Raw genomic sequence first — 14,108 nt, 5'->3', positions numbered from 1 at the left:
GGGATGGCGGGGGGTGGGGAGTGGGGTGGGGTGGAGTTGGGGGTGGAGGGTGAGGGGAGGGAGGGGTAAGACGCCCCAGGAGGGGGGGGACCATCGGCGAGGCCCCCAGCACTCAGAACCCCCTACCCGCCCGGAAAGAGGCGTCCTGGGCGGACGTGAGCGCCCCCGGGCTCTCGCTTTAAAGGCGGAGCGCCCGGGCACAAGACGAAGGGGGCGGAGCCAGGGCCCCTCGCGGCCGCTGATTGGGCGGCGTGGGCGAGCGGAGCGGCTCCGCGGGCACCGATTGGGCGGGCGAGGCCGAGGGCCGGGTGATGCGGGATCTGCTCGCCGCGGCCACGTGGGGGCTGCGCGAGGAGTCGGAGGAGGCAGGGAAGGGCCGCGCGGTGCAGGCTCGCGGGTCGCGGCGCCGGGCGGCAGGAACGGGACACCGAGCCCGCGGTGAGTGAGCACACGGGGAGCCGGGCGGGGGCTGGGACTGGCTGATCGGCAGGAGCTAGACTCGGTCCCGGGGCGTGGAGATTGGAGTGCGTGGGTGGCTGGGTGGCGGGGGGGCGCGTGTCGGATAGGGAGACGCCTGTCTGTCCCTTTCGCCCATCACCGTCATCATCTGTCACTTCCACCATCACCGTCCATCACCTCCACCACCCCCTTGGCTAGGGTCCTGCCTCGCTCGCCCCTCTGTCTGGGGGCGGGGAGTGAGCAAGACTTTCTCCGCCCCCGGAGCCGGCCGGGGACCCTGGGAATTACAATGGTACGGATAATTCCCCACTCTGCGGAGCGGGCTCTGTACCGCCGCGCATCTGGTTTCGGCCCCACTTTAATCCTGAAAACAGCACTTTGCTCTTCATGTCGTCTGCGCGGGGAGACGAGGCTGTATTTGTTGGCACCTCCCCCCGCCCCCCGACACAGACGCACGCAGATCTTAGGTCCTCTTCGCTCTGCCGTATTTTCCTCCAAGTCGCTTCAGCCCCCCTGAAATGTTGATTTCCAGTATCCACCCCCGTCCCTCCTCAGGCCAGCTTGCTGAGGGCTGGGACTTTGTTTTTTGTTCACCTGGAACGTAGCGCTTGGAAATGTACTCAGAAGAAACAGATGAACAACTCCAGAAGGCAGCTGCTATCATTAAACCCACTCTCTGGTTGAGGACATGGAGGCTGATGTTGGTTACATCAGCCAGCCTCGTGGGGACCCCACCGGCCATGGTCTTGACCTTAGTCTCTCCCACCCTGTGGCCCAGGGCAAACAGGGATGGCATGGGGTGGAGGGTTGTCCTGGGGGTAGGGGGCTGTCCTGGGGGTAGGGGGGCACTTCTGTGCTGCGGAGCCAAAGACTGGTGAGACTGGAGTGCCTCTGGCAGCCCCAGACTGTCTGGCCCGGGAGGCAGGCAGCGGGAGAAAGCAGCTGATCACATCCACCCCCAGCACCACTGCTGTTGCTTCCTCGCCTCACCTGCCCCTGGGTAGGCTGGGACACGCCAAACTCAGGAGGTGGACACCTGCTTTCTTGGGGGCGGGCACTGCCATGGCAGGGGTGGGGGGCAGGGAGGGGGGAAGAGCCCTATAGACCCACGATGGGTTCCCAGCTCCCCTTTTGCTGTGTGACTTTGGGCAGGTGACTTCACCCTGAGCCACCATTTGCTAAGCACTGAGTCTGGAGGCTGAGGGGTCTCCTGTGATGCTGGAAAGTGGGCCCTCCTTAGGACGCCACTTGGCTGCAGTACAGCGCAGCTGAGGCCCCCATCCTTGCCCCTCGAGGTGGTCAACCCATCCGGTGCCCCGTCTCTAAGCGGCCACCTGGAAAACGTCAGAGGAGCAAGAGAAGGGCCCCAGCCTTGTTCCAAATGTGTCCCCTTAGGATGATTCTGGCCCAGAGCCAGGCTCCTGTGCAAAACCTAAGAAAAACAGATCTGATCAAAGGCATCGGTGGATGTCTGTGCCTGGAATAGGTCAACGGGTCTGTTTCCATGATTCAGTGAGCCTCTCCCCTCCCTGGTACCCTGGGCAGTCTGGGGCTGAAAGGTACTGTACCCCTCAGGCGTAGGAGGGAGAAACTTCCAGTTTTCCAAGGTTGGGGGAAGAAGGATCAGGTGATGTGGGGGTGAAGTGGGACCCTTAAGAGGGCCCAGTGGCCTGGTCTCCCCCCTGCACCCCCACAGCCTACACCCCAGGGTGTCCCCAAGAAAGCTGCGGCTCTGGATGTGGGCGAGGAGGCTGTTTGCAGCCTCAGCCACAGCTGTCCGGTGCCTCCTTCCGGTTGTCTACCCCCACCTTCTGCGGGCTGCTGCAGTGGTCGGGCTGGGTGTGAGATGTGAGACGTGCTCCCTGCTCCCCACCTCTCTCTCCTCCTATCTCTCCCTTTTCTCTCTTTCCGTAGTCTTTCCTCTCACTCCTCTGTTCCCGCTTCTTCTTCTTCAGTCACTAAGTCAGGTCCTACTCTTCGCGACCCCATGGACTGCAGCACGCCAGGCTTCCCTGTTCGTCACTATCTCCTGGAGTTTGCTCAGAATGACCAATCATCTCATCCTCTGTCGTCCCCTTCTCCTCCCAACTTCAATCTTTCCCAGCATCAGGGTCTTTTCTAGTGAGTCAGCTCTTCGCATCAGCTTCAGCATCAGTCCTTCTAAATGAATATTCAGGACTGATCTCCATTAGGATAGACTGGTTGGATCTCCTTGCAGTCCAAGGGACTCTCAAGAGTCTTTTCCAATGCCACGGTTTGAAAGCATCAGTTCTTCGGCGCTCAGCCTTCTTTATAGTCCAACTCTCACATCCGTACATCCGTACATGACTATTGGAAAAACCATAGCTTTGACTAGACGGACATTTGCTGGCAAAGTAATGTCTCTGCTTTTAAATATGCTGTCTAAGTGTGCCATTCTTTTCATCCTCTGTTCCTTCCGTCTCTCCCTTTTGCCCCATTTGGTTTGGGTTTTGGTCTCTGCTGCCTCTGTTCCCCCCTCATCCCTGCCTACAGGCACCAGGCATCCCAGCCCAGGAAGTGTTGAAGGTCGAGTTCCCTGGAAGCCCCATCTCCGTACCTGGAACCAGGGCCACATAGCTTCTGTGCCAGTTACATCCTAACCTTGCTGTATTTGAACGTAAAATGACATAGGGTAATGGTCATGATGTGAAAAAGAATTAGGATCAAAAAGTGAAGAGAGGTGAGAGGGCCCAGGAAAGCAGGAGGGCAGAACCAGGAAGCCCCCAAGGGGACTGTGCAGCGTCAGGGGCGAGGCTGAGCTGGGGGCCGTTCCCAGGCTCTTGGCGATCTCCCAAACCCCGCTTGTCCAGACTCCTGCAGGTGCTCAAGCACACCCGGGGCGCACCCATCTCCGGCCCAGCGCCTTGGCTGACCGCTGCTTTCTTCTGGCAGTAATCACGACCCCCAGGCACGTCTGCCCTCCCGGGCTGGGTGGTCTCCTCTCAGGTGTAGCCTGCTGCAAGGAGGGTACTGACAGTAATCAGAGCTCACTGTCCCCTGAGTTCCCCTCCTGAGGGGCTCCCCATTCCCCCATACTTTGGCCCCCTGCCATGGAGGGCCGACTCACTGGAAAAGACCCTGATGCTGGGAAAGACTGAAGGCAGGAGAAGGGGGAGACAGAGGATGAGATGGCTGGATGGCATCACCGACTCAATGGACACAAGTTTGAGTAAACTCCAGGAGTTGGTGATGGACAGAGAGGCCTGGCGTGCTGCAGTCCATGGGGTCGCAAAAAGTCGGACACGACTGAGCGCCTGAACAGCAACGACCACATTCCCCACGAGACCGTACTTGCTGGTCACAGCTCTGAGCCTGGCGGGCATCGTGCGCGGCTCCGTGCCTGCAAGCTCTCACCAGTGCCGCACGTTACCCCACCTTTGGGGTTGAGGAAATGGGGGCTCAGAGAGGTGAAGCAGCTTATGCAGCATCACACAGGATTTGGACCTGGGTCTCTCTGATCCCAAATGCAGTGATTCCGAGTAGCCTGGTAAGACGGAGGGAGCCCTCCAGGATAGGGGACTGATGCGGATGTCTACAATTGACTCCGAGGAAGCCTGAGGGAGCCGAGTCCTGGGTCAGAGGCAGAGGCACTCGGTTGTTCTGTTTTGTGATGCGTTTGTTGTTGCTGCTGTTGTTTTTTCATCTCTGTTGTGGCCGCGCTGGATCTTCATTCCCGAGAGCCGGCTCTCCGTGGCGGGGCGTCAGCTTCTCCAGCTGCCACATGCAGGCTCCATGGTGGCGGGATGTGTTCATGCCGCGTTCACTGAACATCAGCTGTGCCCTGAGCTCTGAGGGGGAAGGACGCGCCCTCCCTGCCCCTGAGGACAGTCTGGAAGGCAGCGTCCCTCCTCTCCTCCGCTGAGAGGTCCGGGAGATCTGGGAAAGACCAGCGCCGGGGCTGGGCAGAAGGAGCCAGGGTCCCGTGGCACAGCCTTGGCCCGTCAGTTCAGGGGCCACCGCTGCCCCGTGGACTCCAGGCCTCCTGCCGTGGCACCTGCTCTGGCTCCCCGCCGCTCACCAGGGCAGCGCCTCGGTCCCCTTAGGGGACGTTTTGGGCTGACCCCACCCTGGGTGCTGCTCTGGTAAGTTCTGCCTCGGGGCCCCAGCTGCCCAGCTGCTCCGGGCCTTCGCAGACCCTGTTCAGGCCGCTGTGACACGCCTCCTCTTGGATGGTGCCTCCCAGGGTCCCTCTCTCCTGGCACTCTGCACAAGCTGGCTATGTGTCCGCTCCCTCTTCCTCCAACCTCACGCCTCAGCGAGGCCTTCTTGGCCGTGGCCACCCCCCGGCCTGCCCTTCATGGCCTCCTCTCTGCTTTAGCACCATCTGTGTTAGTCGCTCAGTCATGTCCAACTCTTTGCGACCCCGTGGACTGTAGTCTGTGGACTTCTCCAGCCCAGAATACTGGAGTGGGTAGCCTTGCCTTCTCCCGGGGATCTTCCCAACCCAGGGTTCGAACCCAGGTCTCCCACATTGCAGGCGGATTCTTTACCAGCCAAGCCACCAGGAAAGCCCCTTGTCACCATCTGACCTATTCCATATCTTACTGATGGCTTAATTGAATGTTGGCTCTACCAGGGCAGGTGGGGAGTTTGTCATTTTGCCCAGGGTGTGTGTCCCCTGTGTCCCAGCGCCCAGGACGCTGCCTGGCACACACAGCAGGCGCTCAGGCAGGGTTTGCTGGATGCCAGGATGTGGAGGAGAGCCTCTGATGGGTGCTCCGAGGCTGCACACCAGCCTTGGGCACCAGCCCAGCTCCCCCTGCCCTTTGCAGCCTCCTCTCCATCCGAGGGAGAAGCCGGCCGCCCTGGGGGCTATGCAGAAGGCAGGGGCCAGGGGCCGGAGGGCCTCCGACTGTGGCCCTGCCCCTCAGCGGCCCCGGTACATCACCAAGTTTGCCCAGGTAGGTGGGGTGGGCCCCCTAGGGGGGCTGTGAGGTGGGGTGGGGCGGGCCCTGGGGGTGGAGCCTGGCCCCCGGGGATGCCCTCTGCCACCCACCAGCCTCCCCCACAGCGCAGTGTATGTGTGAGGAGGGTAACGTGGAGAGCGGGGATCGGGGCCAGGGGCCTGACTCCCCTGTTCCCCCACCCCCTACCCCTGCCCCCAAGCAGTATGTGGGCTCCTTCCCCGTGGACGACCTGGACCCCCAGGAGAGTGTGTGGCTGGTCCAGCAGCAGCTGTGGGCACTGAAGGTATGGGGCTGGGATGGGGGGCACTTCCCCACTGGGCTCAGAGCCCTGGAGTGTTGGGCTGGGAATGACCCCTGAGCCCCTCAGGTCCACCCCAGCCCCCCATTCAGAAAGACGGAGCAAGTAAGGCCCAGGGAAGGGTGGGGCCAAAGCCATTCTGGGAGGTGGGTGCCCTTGGGACCACACGCGGGCTCCTGGAACCACATTCCTCATGCCCTGGGGCTCCCTTCCCCCGGACAGTGGTGACCTGGGCCCCACAGGTGGGAGATATGGGGGGCGGTCATCACGGGCCGCGGGGTTTGTCTGCCAGGAGCCATGCACGCTGTGCCAGCCCCCAGGGGCTCCCCGTCTAGTGCTCTGCCCCTTGGCAGCTGCAGGGGGCGAGCTGACCAGCCCCGGGGTCAGAGGCCAGGCTGGGCCTGCCCGGGCGGTGACGATGCTCCCCACCACTTCTCTCCCACCCAGGACTGTCCCCGACGCCGGGCTGTCATCCTGAAATTCAGCCTTCAGGGCCTCAAGATCTACAGCGGGGAGGGCGAGGTAGGAACCCCGGGGTGCAGATGAGGACCCCCAGGTGTCCTCCTCCCTGGGGACACGCCTGCACCCAGCTCCGCAGCCTCCCTCATTACTCAGCCTGGCCTGGGCCTTTGGACGTCCTCTCTCCAAGGGCCCTCCTGCCACGGCAGCTCAGACGACAAGTTTCTCCCCACCGCACCCCACCCCTGCCTCCAGCCCTAGAATCTCCAGGGACCAGATCCTAGCCTGAGTATCAGGCCCAGTTGACCCCAGGAGGTCTGAGCCGGTCCCCAGGCTGGGCCAGGGGCCTGTGGCTGGCCTCTTATGACTGGGGAATAGGGCCAGGCAGGCTGGAGGCCGGCTGGGAGCCCCTGTTTGGTCACCCATCTTCCTCTTGGTGAAAAACCAGCCAAAAAAAAGAACTGTAACCACGTGCCAGACTGGGTGCCCCATGACTTGGCACCACTCACCTAAGATGTGGTGCCAACACATCCAGAGCTGGCACAGTGGGGGCCCTGGGGTCAGGACCTGCCACCTGCACGAGGTCTCACTGACGGCCTCCAACAGCCCCATCGGAAGGGTCCTGTCCCAGCAAGGGCTCAGAGACCTGTGCTTAGCCGCCCAAGGCACCGGAGAGGGAGTGACATAGCCCGGATTCAAACCCTGGTCATCTGACTCCAGAAACCAGGAGTGCAAGCCCAGGGCCAGCCCCCGCTGCCTGTCCCTATGACCCTGCCGGCCGTGAACGCTCTGTCCCTCGGCTCCATGACTCAGCACGACCACCCCGGTCAGCTGGTTGGCAGCCCAGGGCAGGGGCCCCGAGCTCAAGGTCCGTGTAAAGGATGAGGGTGCCCGTGGGAAGCGTGGTTTGGGCAGGCCTGGAAGCAGGACAGAGTTCTTCATCCCAGGTGCTGAGTGGGCACCCAGGCTGGAGGGCAGACCCAGGAGGCTGCCGGCCGGGGCATGGCACCCACAGGGCTGCACGTGCTGGCCGGTATCTGCGGGCCACACGGTGGGTCTGATGGAGGCCATGGGCCTGCTGCCTCCCAGGTGCTCCTGATGGCACACGCCCTAAGGCGCATCCTCTATGCCACCTGGTGCCCAGCCGACTGCCAGTTTGCCTTCATGGCCCGAAACCCCAGGAGCCCAGCCAGCAAGCTCTTCTGCCACCTCTTTGTGGGCAGCCAGCCTGGAGAGGTACCCGGGGCCCAGGGCAGGGGGCCCAGCACTGGGGCTGGGTGGGGGGGGGTGGTGTGCTGTGGGTCCACGTGGGTCCTGGGGACCGAGGCCGTGGCTGGCTCAGCAAGCTGGCCTGAGCACCCCCTGCGACTTCAGGGCCTGGACTCTCAGCCTCGCCTCTGAGATATAGGTGGGGTTAGCAACTGAGGGTTAGCAGTGCATTCAGCGCCTATATTCCCAGCTCCAAGCATGATGCCTGGGACATGGCAGACGCCCCCTGTTTGTCAAATGAATCAAGGAAGATGGGAGGGGAGGCTGCATGGTGGTGAGGTTTTGGGGGATAAGTATTCGTTTTCTCAGGAAGAATAGGGAAGAGCACCTCAAGCCAGGGGGCTGCAGGCACCCCTGGCCCGTGGGTTGATGCCCAGGGTCCCCCCAGGAGCCCCCCAGTTGAGCACACCTCCCTCTCCCTCCCCAGGTTCAGATCCTTCACCTGCTGCTCTGCCGCTCCTTCCAGCTCGCTTACCTCCTGCAGCACCCGGAGGAGCGGGCCCGGCCCGAGCCCTGCCCGGGGCCTGTGGGGGACGTTCCCCTGAAGCCCGTGTCCGGCCCTGGGGGGCCCCCTGGCCTAGTACGGGAACCCTTCGGCCGGGATCAGCTCTCACAGAACGTTAACGCGCTGGTCTCCTTCCGGCGGCTGCCGGCAGAGGGGTCTGAGGGCAGCGGGGTACGCAGCACCCCAGCCAGGGAGTGGGCAGGGGACCGGGGGACCAGGGCCAGGGTTTGGAGGTAGAGGGGGGCGGGTGCCGGATTTCCGTGGGAGGGGTTATGGCCGGGCAGGCCTGAGTCTGGGCGCCCCTGCGGGGCCCTCCCTAGAAGGAGCTGCTGGAGTCGGGGAGCCGAGGGGGCGCCCGCCACGTGCGCCTGGGGAACCCGTACTGCTCGCCCACGCTTGTGCGCAAGAAGGCCATCCGCAGCAAGGTGCTCCGCTCCGGGGCCTACCGCGCCTGCACCTACGAGACGCAGCTGCAGCTGTCCGCCCGCGAGGCCCGTGAGTTGCCGGGGACGCGTGCACCAGCGTGGGTTGGATGAGGGTGGGCCTGAGCGGCAGGGTCTGCGGGCTGTGACTGTAGACGTCTGTGAATGCCAGGCCTCCGCGTTCGAGGATGTGTTCGGGGCTGAGCGCCCAGGTGCTGTTGGCCGAGGCACGGGCATAGCTGCTGAAGTGCTGTAACTGGCGAGTGAGTGTGCGTAGGCGTGTGCCTGGGTGTGCCTGTGTCTTTGGGGAAGCACGATGTCTGCAGACTGGGCGGAGAGAGGGGGGCTTGGTAAAGAGACAAGCCCGGACAGTGCTGAAGCCTGTGGGGGTGAAACGGGGATGGGTGCAGAAGAGGACGACCTCCCTCCCTCTGATCGCTCTAGTTCCTGCCGCGTGGGAGGCCTGGCCCCGGGGGCCCGGGGGCCCCTCGTGCCTGGTGGAGAGCGGGGGAAGCCTGACCGAGAACATCTGGGCCTTTGCTGGCATCTCCAGGTAGGAGTGGTGCCCAACCCTTAGGGAGGGCGGGGAACTAGGCTGTGACCTCCCCCAGGGCCCCGAGATGTGCATCCCTGCCCTTGGACAGAGGGCTCTCCGACCTTAGGCCAGAGACTTCCCCACCCTGGGCCTCAATTTTTTGTAAAATGGGGATAATAAAAGGACCTTTGGGGCTTCCCTGGTGGTCCAGTGGTTAAGACTTCCATGCTGCCGGTGCAGAGGGCGTGGATTCGATCCTGGTCGGGGAACTAGAATCCCACATACTGTGCAGTGCAGCCAAAAGATGAAAAACTAAAAACAAACAGACCTTCAATGCAGGGCTGTGGAAGGGATCAAATAAGATTATTCAGGTGAAGCCTGTCACAGGGGACGGCCTTCCTAAATGCACGCTCTTTAAAACTATCTCCCTAGTGGGTCAACAGTTAGGGTAACCCTTGGAAACCTTTCTGAGAGGCAGTCAGAAAGCATCCTTTCGTGGAAGGGGTACTCTAGGCAGTCACTGTGTTTCCAACACTGTGGGTTCGTTAGGCTGTTTAGCAGACTGAGGCTGGGTCCCAACAAGGGGGCCCGCCCTCAGCCTCTGGCCTCGGCCCTCCCAGGCCCAGCGCCCTCGCCCTGCTGCGGAGAGACGTGCTTGGAGCCTTCCTGCTGTGGCCTGAGCCGGGCGCCAGTGGCCAGTGGTGCCTGTCGGTGAGGACGCAGTGTGGCGTGGTGCCCCACCAAGTCTTCCGGAACCACGTGGGCCGCTACTGTGTGGAGGTGAGAGGGTTCCCAGCCCTGCCCCTCGCCGTCAGGCCCCGCCCCTTTCACAGTTCACACCGGCCCCTCATTGGCTCCTTTTTGCCCCACCCCCCTCTCTAACGCTCCACCCAGCTCTTGAGTCGTTGGTCCTTTCGGCTCTGGCCCCACTTCCACTCTGCGGGCTCCACTCTAAGGCCCCTCCGTCAGCAGAGTAGGGTATTTCAAGTAGAGTTGTGGGCTTCCGAGGCGGTGCTGGTAGTAAAGAACCTGCCTGTCAATGCAGGAGATAGAGGAGATGCAGGTTCCATCCCTGGGTCGGGAAGAGCCCCCTGGAGGAGAAGATGGCAACCCACTCCAGTGTTCTTGTCTGGAGAATCCCATGGACAGAGGAGCAGGGCGGGCTATAGTCCAAGGAGTCTTAAAGAGTTGGGCACGACTGAAGTGACTTAACACACAGACGAACAGTGGAATTTTGGGCTAGGGGCACGCCTCGCATTTTTACATCAATCACAGCTTTTAAAAGTCATGCTTTCCCACACCCTAACTTGTCTTTTAGCAGAGGAGGAAACAGACTCAGAGAGGGTAGAGGCTTGCGTTTAAGTTCACACAGCCTCTAGGTCTGCAGTCCTGGCCTGATCACGCGCTTCCAGGGACTGGGGTGGGCAGGCGCGGCTTTTTAAATGTGCGGCCTTGTTTGCACTCTAAGTGCCTAGGTCCTGTCCATGCCGTGGGTGGGGAGTGAAAGGGGTGTGTTTCTGCTGGGAGCAGTACAGGGTCCTTTCTGAAGTGAGGCAGGATCCAAGGTGGTGGGGTAGTTGGAGGTGTGATCCGTGGGGAAAGGGGGGCTGGAACTGAAGTCCCTGCCCTGCCCCCTCCCCAGCACCTGCCAGCCGAGTTCCCCAGCCTGGAAGCCCTGGTGGAGCACCACGCGGGAACGGAGCGGAGCCTCTTCTGCTCCCTCGACATGGGCCGCCTGAACCCCGGCTATGAGGAGCAGGACTGCGGGCCCGAGGGCCGGCCTCCTCGGACGCTCCGGCCCCTTGGCCACGCCAAGTCTGAGGCAGAGCTGCAGGGTCTGGGTTAGGAGGCGGGGCCCCACCCCAATAGGCCCCGTGGTACCCTGGCTCCCGGGCCTCAGCGGGCCACTCGGCTCTGGCCTCTCCCACCCTGCTGGGCACCACCAGTTCCATCCAGTCACTGCCCCTGGGACCAGTCTTCCATCACTTCCCTGCCTGTGGGGGTCCCTGAGAGTGGGGATTGCCAGGGGCTTCTCCCCAAGACACAGGCTGTCAGGATCGCAAGCGTGGCAGACCGAGCTCCAGGCTTCCAAGAACTTGCCGGGTGACTCAATGCTTGCCTTCTCTGGGTCTCACCTTACTCCTGGGTGGGGAGCTTCCCAAGGTGGGCAGGAAGGTTGTTCCAGTGCAGGTGGGGCCCTCACCTAAGGAGGCCAGGCCTTAGGGCCCTGACTGGGTGACCCAGAGAGCTCTGGACCAAGGCAGCCAGACGCGTGAGGGAGAGGTGTGCGGGCAGGCAGGAGAGAAAGGGTGTGGGGCCAAGGCACCCTCTCCGGGAGAGAAACAGGGACAACGCGGTGGAGCTTAGGGGCGACATCCAAGCAGACAGAGCGCGGCCTGTTTCCCACATCCTTTGAGGTGAGAGGAGTCCGCCCTTGAGTTCTAAAGTGAGGGGGGCGTTAAGAGGCTGCAGAGAGGAGCCAAGTCACCCAGACCCCGGGGTGGACACCTGAGTGGAGAAAGCAGTGCGAGCGGCCTGACGGGGCAGAGGATCCCAGTGAACCTCAGATTAGGACGTCTGCTCAGAACCACAGAGTTGGGCTTCCTGCTCACACAGAAGAGATGTCACAGATTCCTCCCTTTCCGTACACCCTCCAAAAACCAAGACACCCCCCCACCACCACCCAGGCTCACTTCCTTTGGCCATTTGATTCCGAGGGGCCAGCAGTGAGCTGCAGGCTTATGGGGGTGACCAGGCCCTGATCCTCTCATCCTGCAGGCCACACTGGGTTTGGTGGCTGCCTGGGAAGTGCCCCCCCACACACAATGATGGCATTTCCCTTAATGGGCATCTGTCAAGGACCATGCCAGCCCCACTGGGGGTGAGGGTCAGGGAGGAACCATCTAAAGGCAGAACTGCAGTGGGCCCGGCCAGAGGACACTCGGCCTTGGCTGGAACAGGGGAGTCCATCCAGGGAAATGACCCTGCGGTGATCGACAGCTCTAAGTGTCCCCCTTTATAAGTGAACTTGACAGACAAGCATGAATCTCCCAAACTAAGGAGCAAGTTCCTGGTGGATGAACTTCTACTCCTGAGGCAGAGGCCTAGTCGTGAGTCTGGGGGCTGCCTTCTCCCCTCTCTGGGGACAGGATGTGACTGCATAGGGCCTTGAAAGTAATACACTTGTGTTTCTTGGAAAAACGAGCAGCCCCAGTGGAATAAAAAGATTGAGGAGCCTCAGAAGTTCAGGCCTGGCGTTCCCAGTTTACAACCTCCAGCTCAGGAAAGGGTCTTGGTTGGGGCCTTGTCACTCTTGTCACAAGAGATAGGAGGAAGCTGTCCTTTAGGGGCTTGTTTCACTGGAACCCTGGGGGCTCAGAGGTTAAAGCATCTGCCTCCAATGTGGGAGACCTGGGTTCAATCCCTGGGTCGGGAAGATCCCCTGGAGAAGGAAATGGTAACCCACTCCAGTATTCTTGCCTGGAGAATCCCATGGACGGAGAAGCCTGGTGAGCTACAGTCCATGGGGTCGCAGAGAGTTGGACACGACTGAGCGACTTCACTTTCTTTCTTTTCACTGGAACCACAGCAGTGGTTTTGTACTGAATATGAGTGGGAAACCGGACTCATGTTACAACCCTTACTACCAGCAGCCATCTCCTCCCTGGGCAAAGCCCTGTTCCTTCATAAGCCCCAGCCTCCTATTCCCCTGGCGAGGAGAGGGGTTTGGTGATATGGGGCCCAGGATTACTGCACCAGAGTCGCACACATTTAAGAAGTCCAGCTAGCTGGCCTTACCTCTGTGAGGGACGGATTTTGTTGCACCAGTTATCTGTGTGGACAGGGTCGGGAGCGTCCCCACAGTACTTTAACATCCTTGCACATAGCGCTCATGGGTCACATGGTACAAACAAGGCCAGGTTTGTGACCCATGTGTGCAGACACCTCCGTGTCTTCATAACAGACCACAGTTTCCAATGTTGCAACCAGCGCCACCTGGGCAGCCCAGCTCTCCTTACTGTGTGGACTTGGGACAAATAAAGTGCATTTCTTCGGACTGTCGAGTACAGACTGCCTTTGAAAGGCGAGGGCTTTGTCCAGTTGGCCTGCTGTGCTTTCCTTTCTCAACCATCCCTTCCGCTGGTGCTGAATGATGAACCAGACAGAGATCCTGTCCTCAGGGGCTCAGGAGGTCTTGAAGGAGTTGTGTGGGTAGCTTCAAACAATGACTCCTGCTTACAACCTCCGGTGGGTATTTCCTGTAGGGAAGAGACTCAAGTCCTTGTGTTCTGGCCACTCGGATGATCCTTCTGCTCCTGCAACATGCCACAGGGCCTTTGCACAGGCGTCCTTGCCCTCCTGTCCTTTAGCTGATGAGCTCCTCAACCTTACCATCTCTCACTCTCAGGAAGCCTGCCCAGACTGCCCCCTGGCCCCCTGCCCAGGCTGGGTGAGGTATCCTGGCCAACTATTCAGTACATCTGGTCCTTTAGTTTGTTAATACTTTTTTATTTATGGGATTTTTGTTTGTGGAATATTTGTTTCAAATGTCAGCCTCCCCCCCTAGACCATAGGTGCACTGCAGGGCAGGGGCTGGGCTATCTCCCAGGGTCTGTTGCCATGCCTGGCGGATAGCAGACAATTCCTGTGCAAACGGGAGTCTAGAAGAGGTGGGGGTGGAGTGGGGCTCTTCTAGAGGGATTTGTGCTGGGGTCGGGGTGGGGTGGGGAGAGAGGCCAGGCAGCCTCTCCAGCCAAAGGACTTTGGCTCTCAAAATTTTTTGTTTTGTATCTTCAGCTTGAGTCTTAAATACAGAGGGCAGCATTAGAGGGAAGCTTTGCTCTTGCATCGCCTGGTGTGGGGGTGCAGGGGGACGCTGTGACAGGCTCTGGGGCAGCCTTTCTGAGTCAATACAGGGATGTGGATAAAGGGCAGCAAGGTCCCTGTCGCCTTTGGTAAGTCTCTAACCCCCGAGGGAGGCCACTCCTCTGCTATCTCCTCGGGGCGGGGGGGGCTCCCCTGGGCCACCTCTAGCAAGGTGGTTAACCTCTCAGAACTGGGGCTGCGTGGACTGGAAAAGAACAGCTGTGCAGCGTCTAGTGAAGGCTATGGTTTTTCCAGTGGTCACGTATGGATGTGAGAGCTGGACTATAAAGAAAGCTGAGCGCCGAAGAATTGATGCTTTTGAACTGTGGTGTTGGAGAAGACTCTTGAGAGTCCCTTGGACTGCAAG

General features: G+C 60.9%; 1 protein-coding gene across 2 annotated transcripts; it reads left to right on the top strand.

The window, feature by feature from the left end:
• SH2D5 (SH2 domain containing 5) lies at positions 349-12,937 on the top strand. Of its 2 annotated transcripts, none has more exons than XM_018055085.1 (10): positions 349-438; positions 5,253-5,381; positions 5,590-5,670; positions 6,133-6,207; positions 7,234-7,380; positions 7,841-8,089; positions 8,239-8,413; positions 8,785-8,893; positions 9,496-9,655; positions 10,518-12,937. In XM_018055085.1, exons 2-10 carry the CDS (start codon positions 5,295-5,297, stop codon positions 10,719-10,721), a joined length of 1,287 nt encoding a protein of 428 aa, XP_017910574.1. In that variant the 5' UTR covers positions 349-438; positions 5,253-5,294; the 3' UTR covers positions 10,722-12,937. The 2 variants fall into 2 exon arrangements, with proteins under 2 accessions (XP_017910574.1, XP_017910569.1); XM_018055080.1 differs by having other exon boundaries at positions 5,587-5,670.

The sequence above is a fragment of the Capra hircus genome, chromosome 2 (genome assembly GCF_001704415.2).
Source record: "Capra hircus breed San Clemente chromosome 2, ASM170441v1, whole genome shotgun sequence".
Classification (NCBI taxonomy): Eukaryota; Metazoa; Chordata; class Mammalia; order Artiodactyla; family Bovidae; genus Capra; species Capra hircus.
The sequence above is the reverse complement of the archived record's forward strand: the minus strand, read 5'-3'. Positions and strand labels throughout refer to the sequence as shown.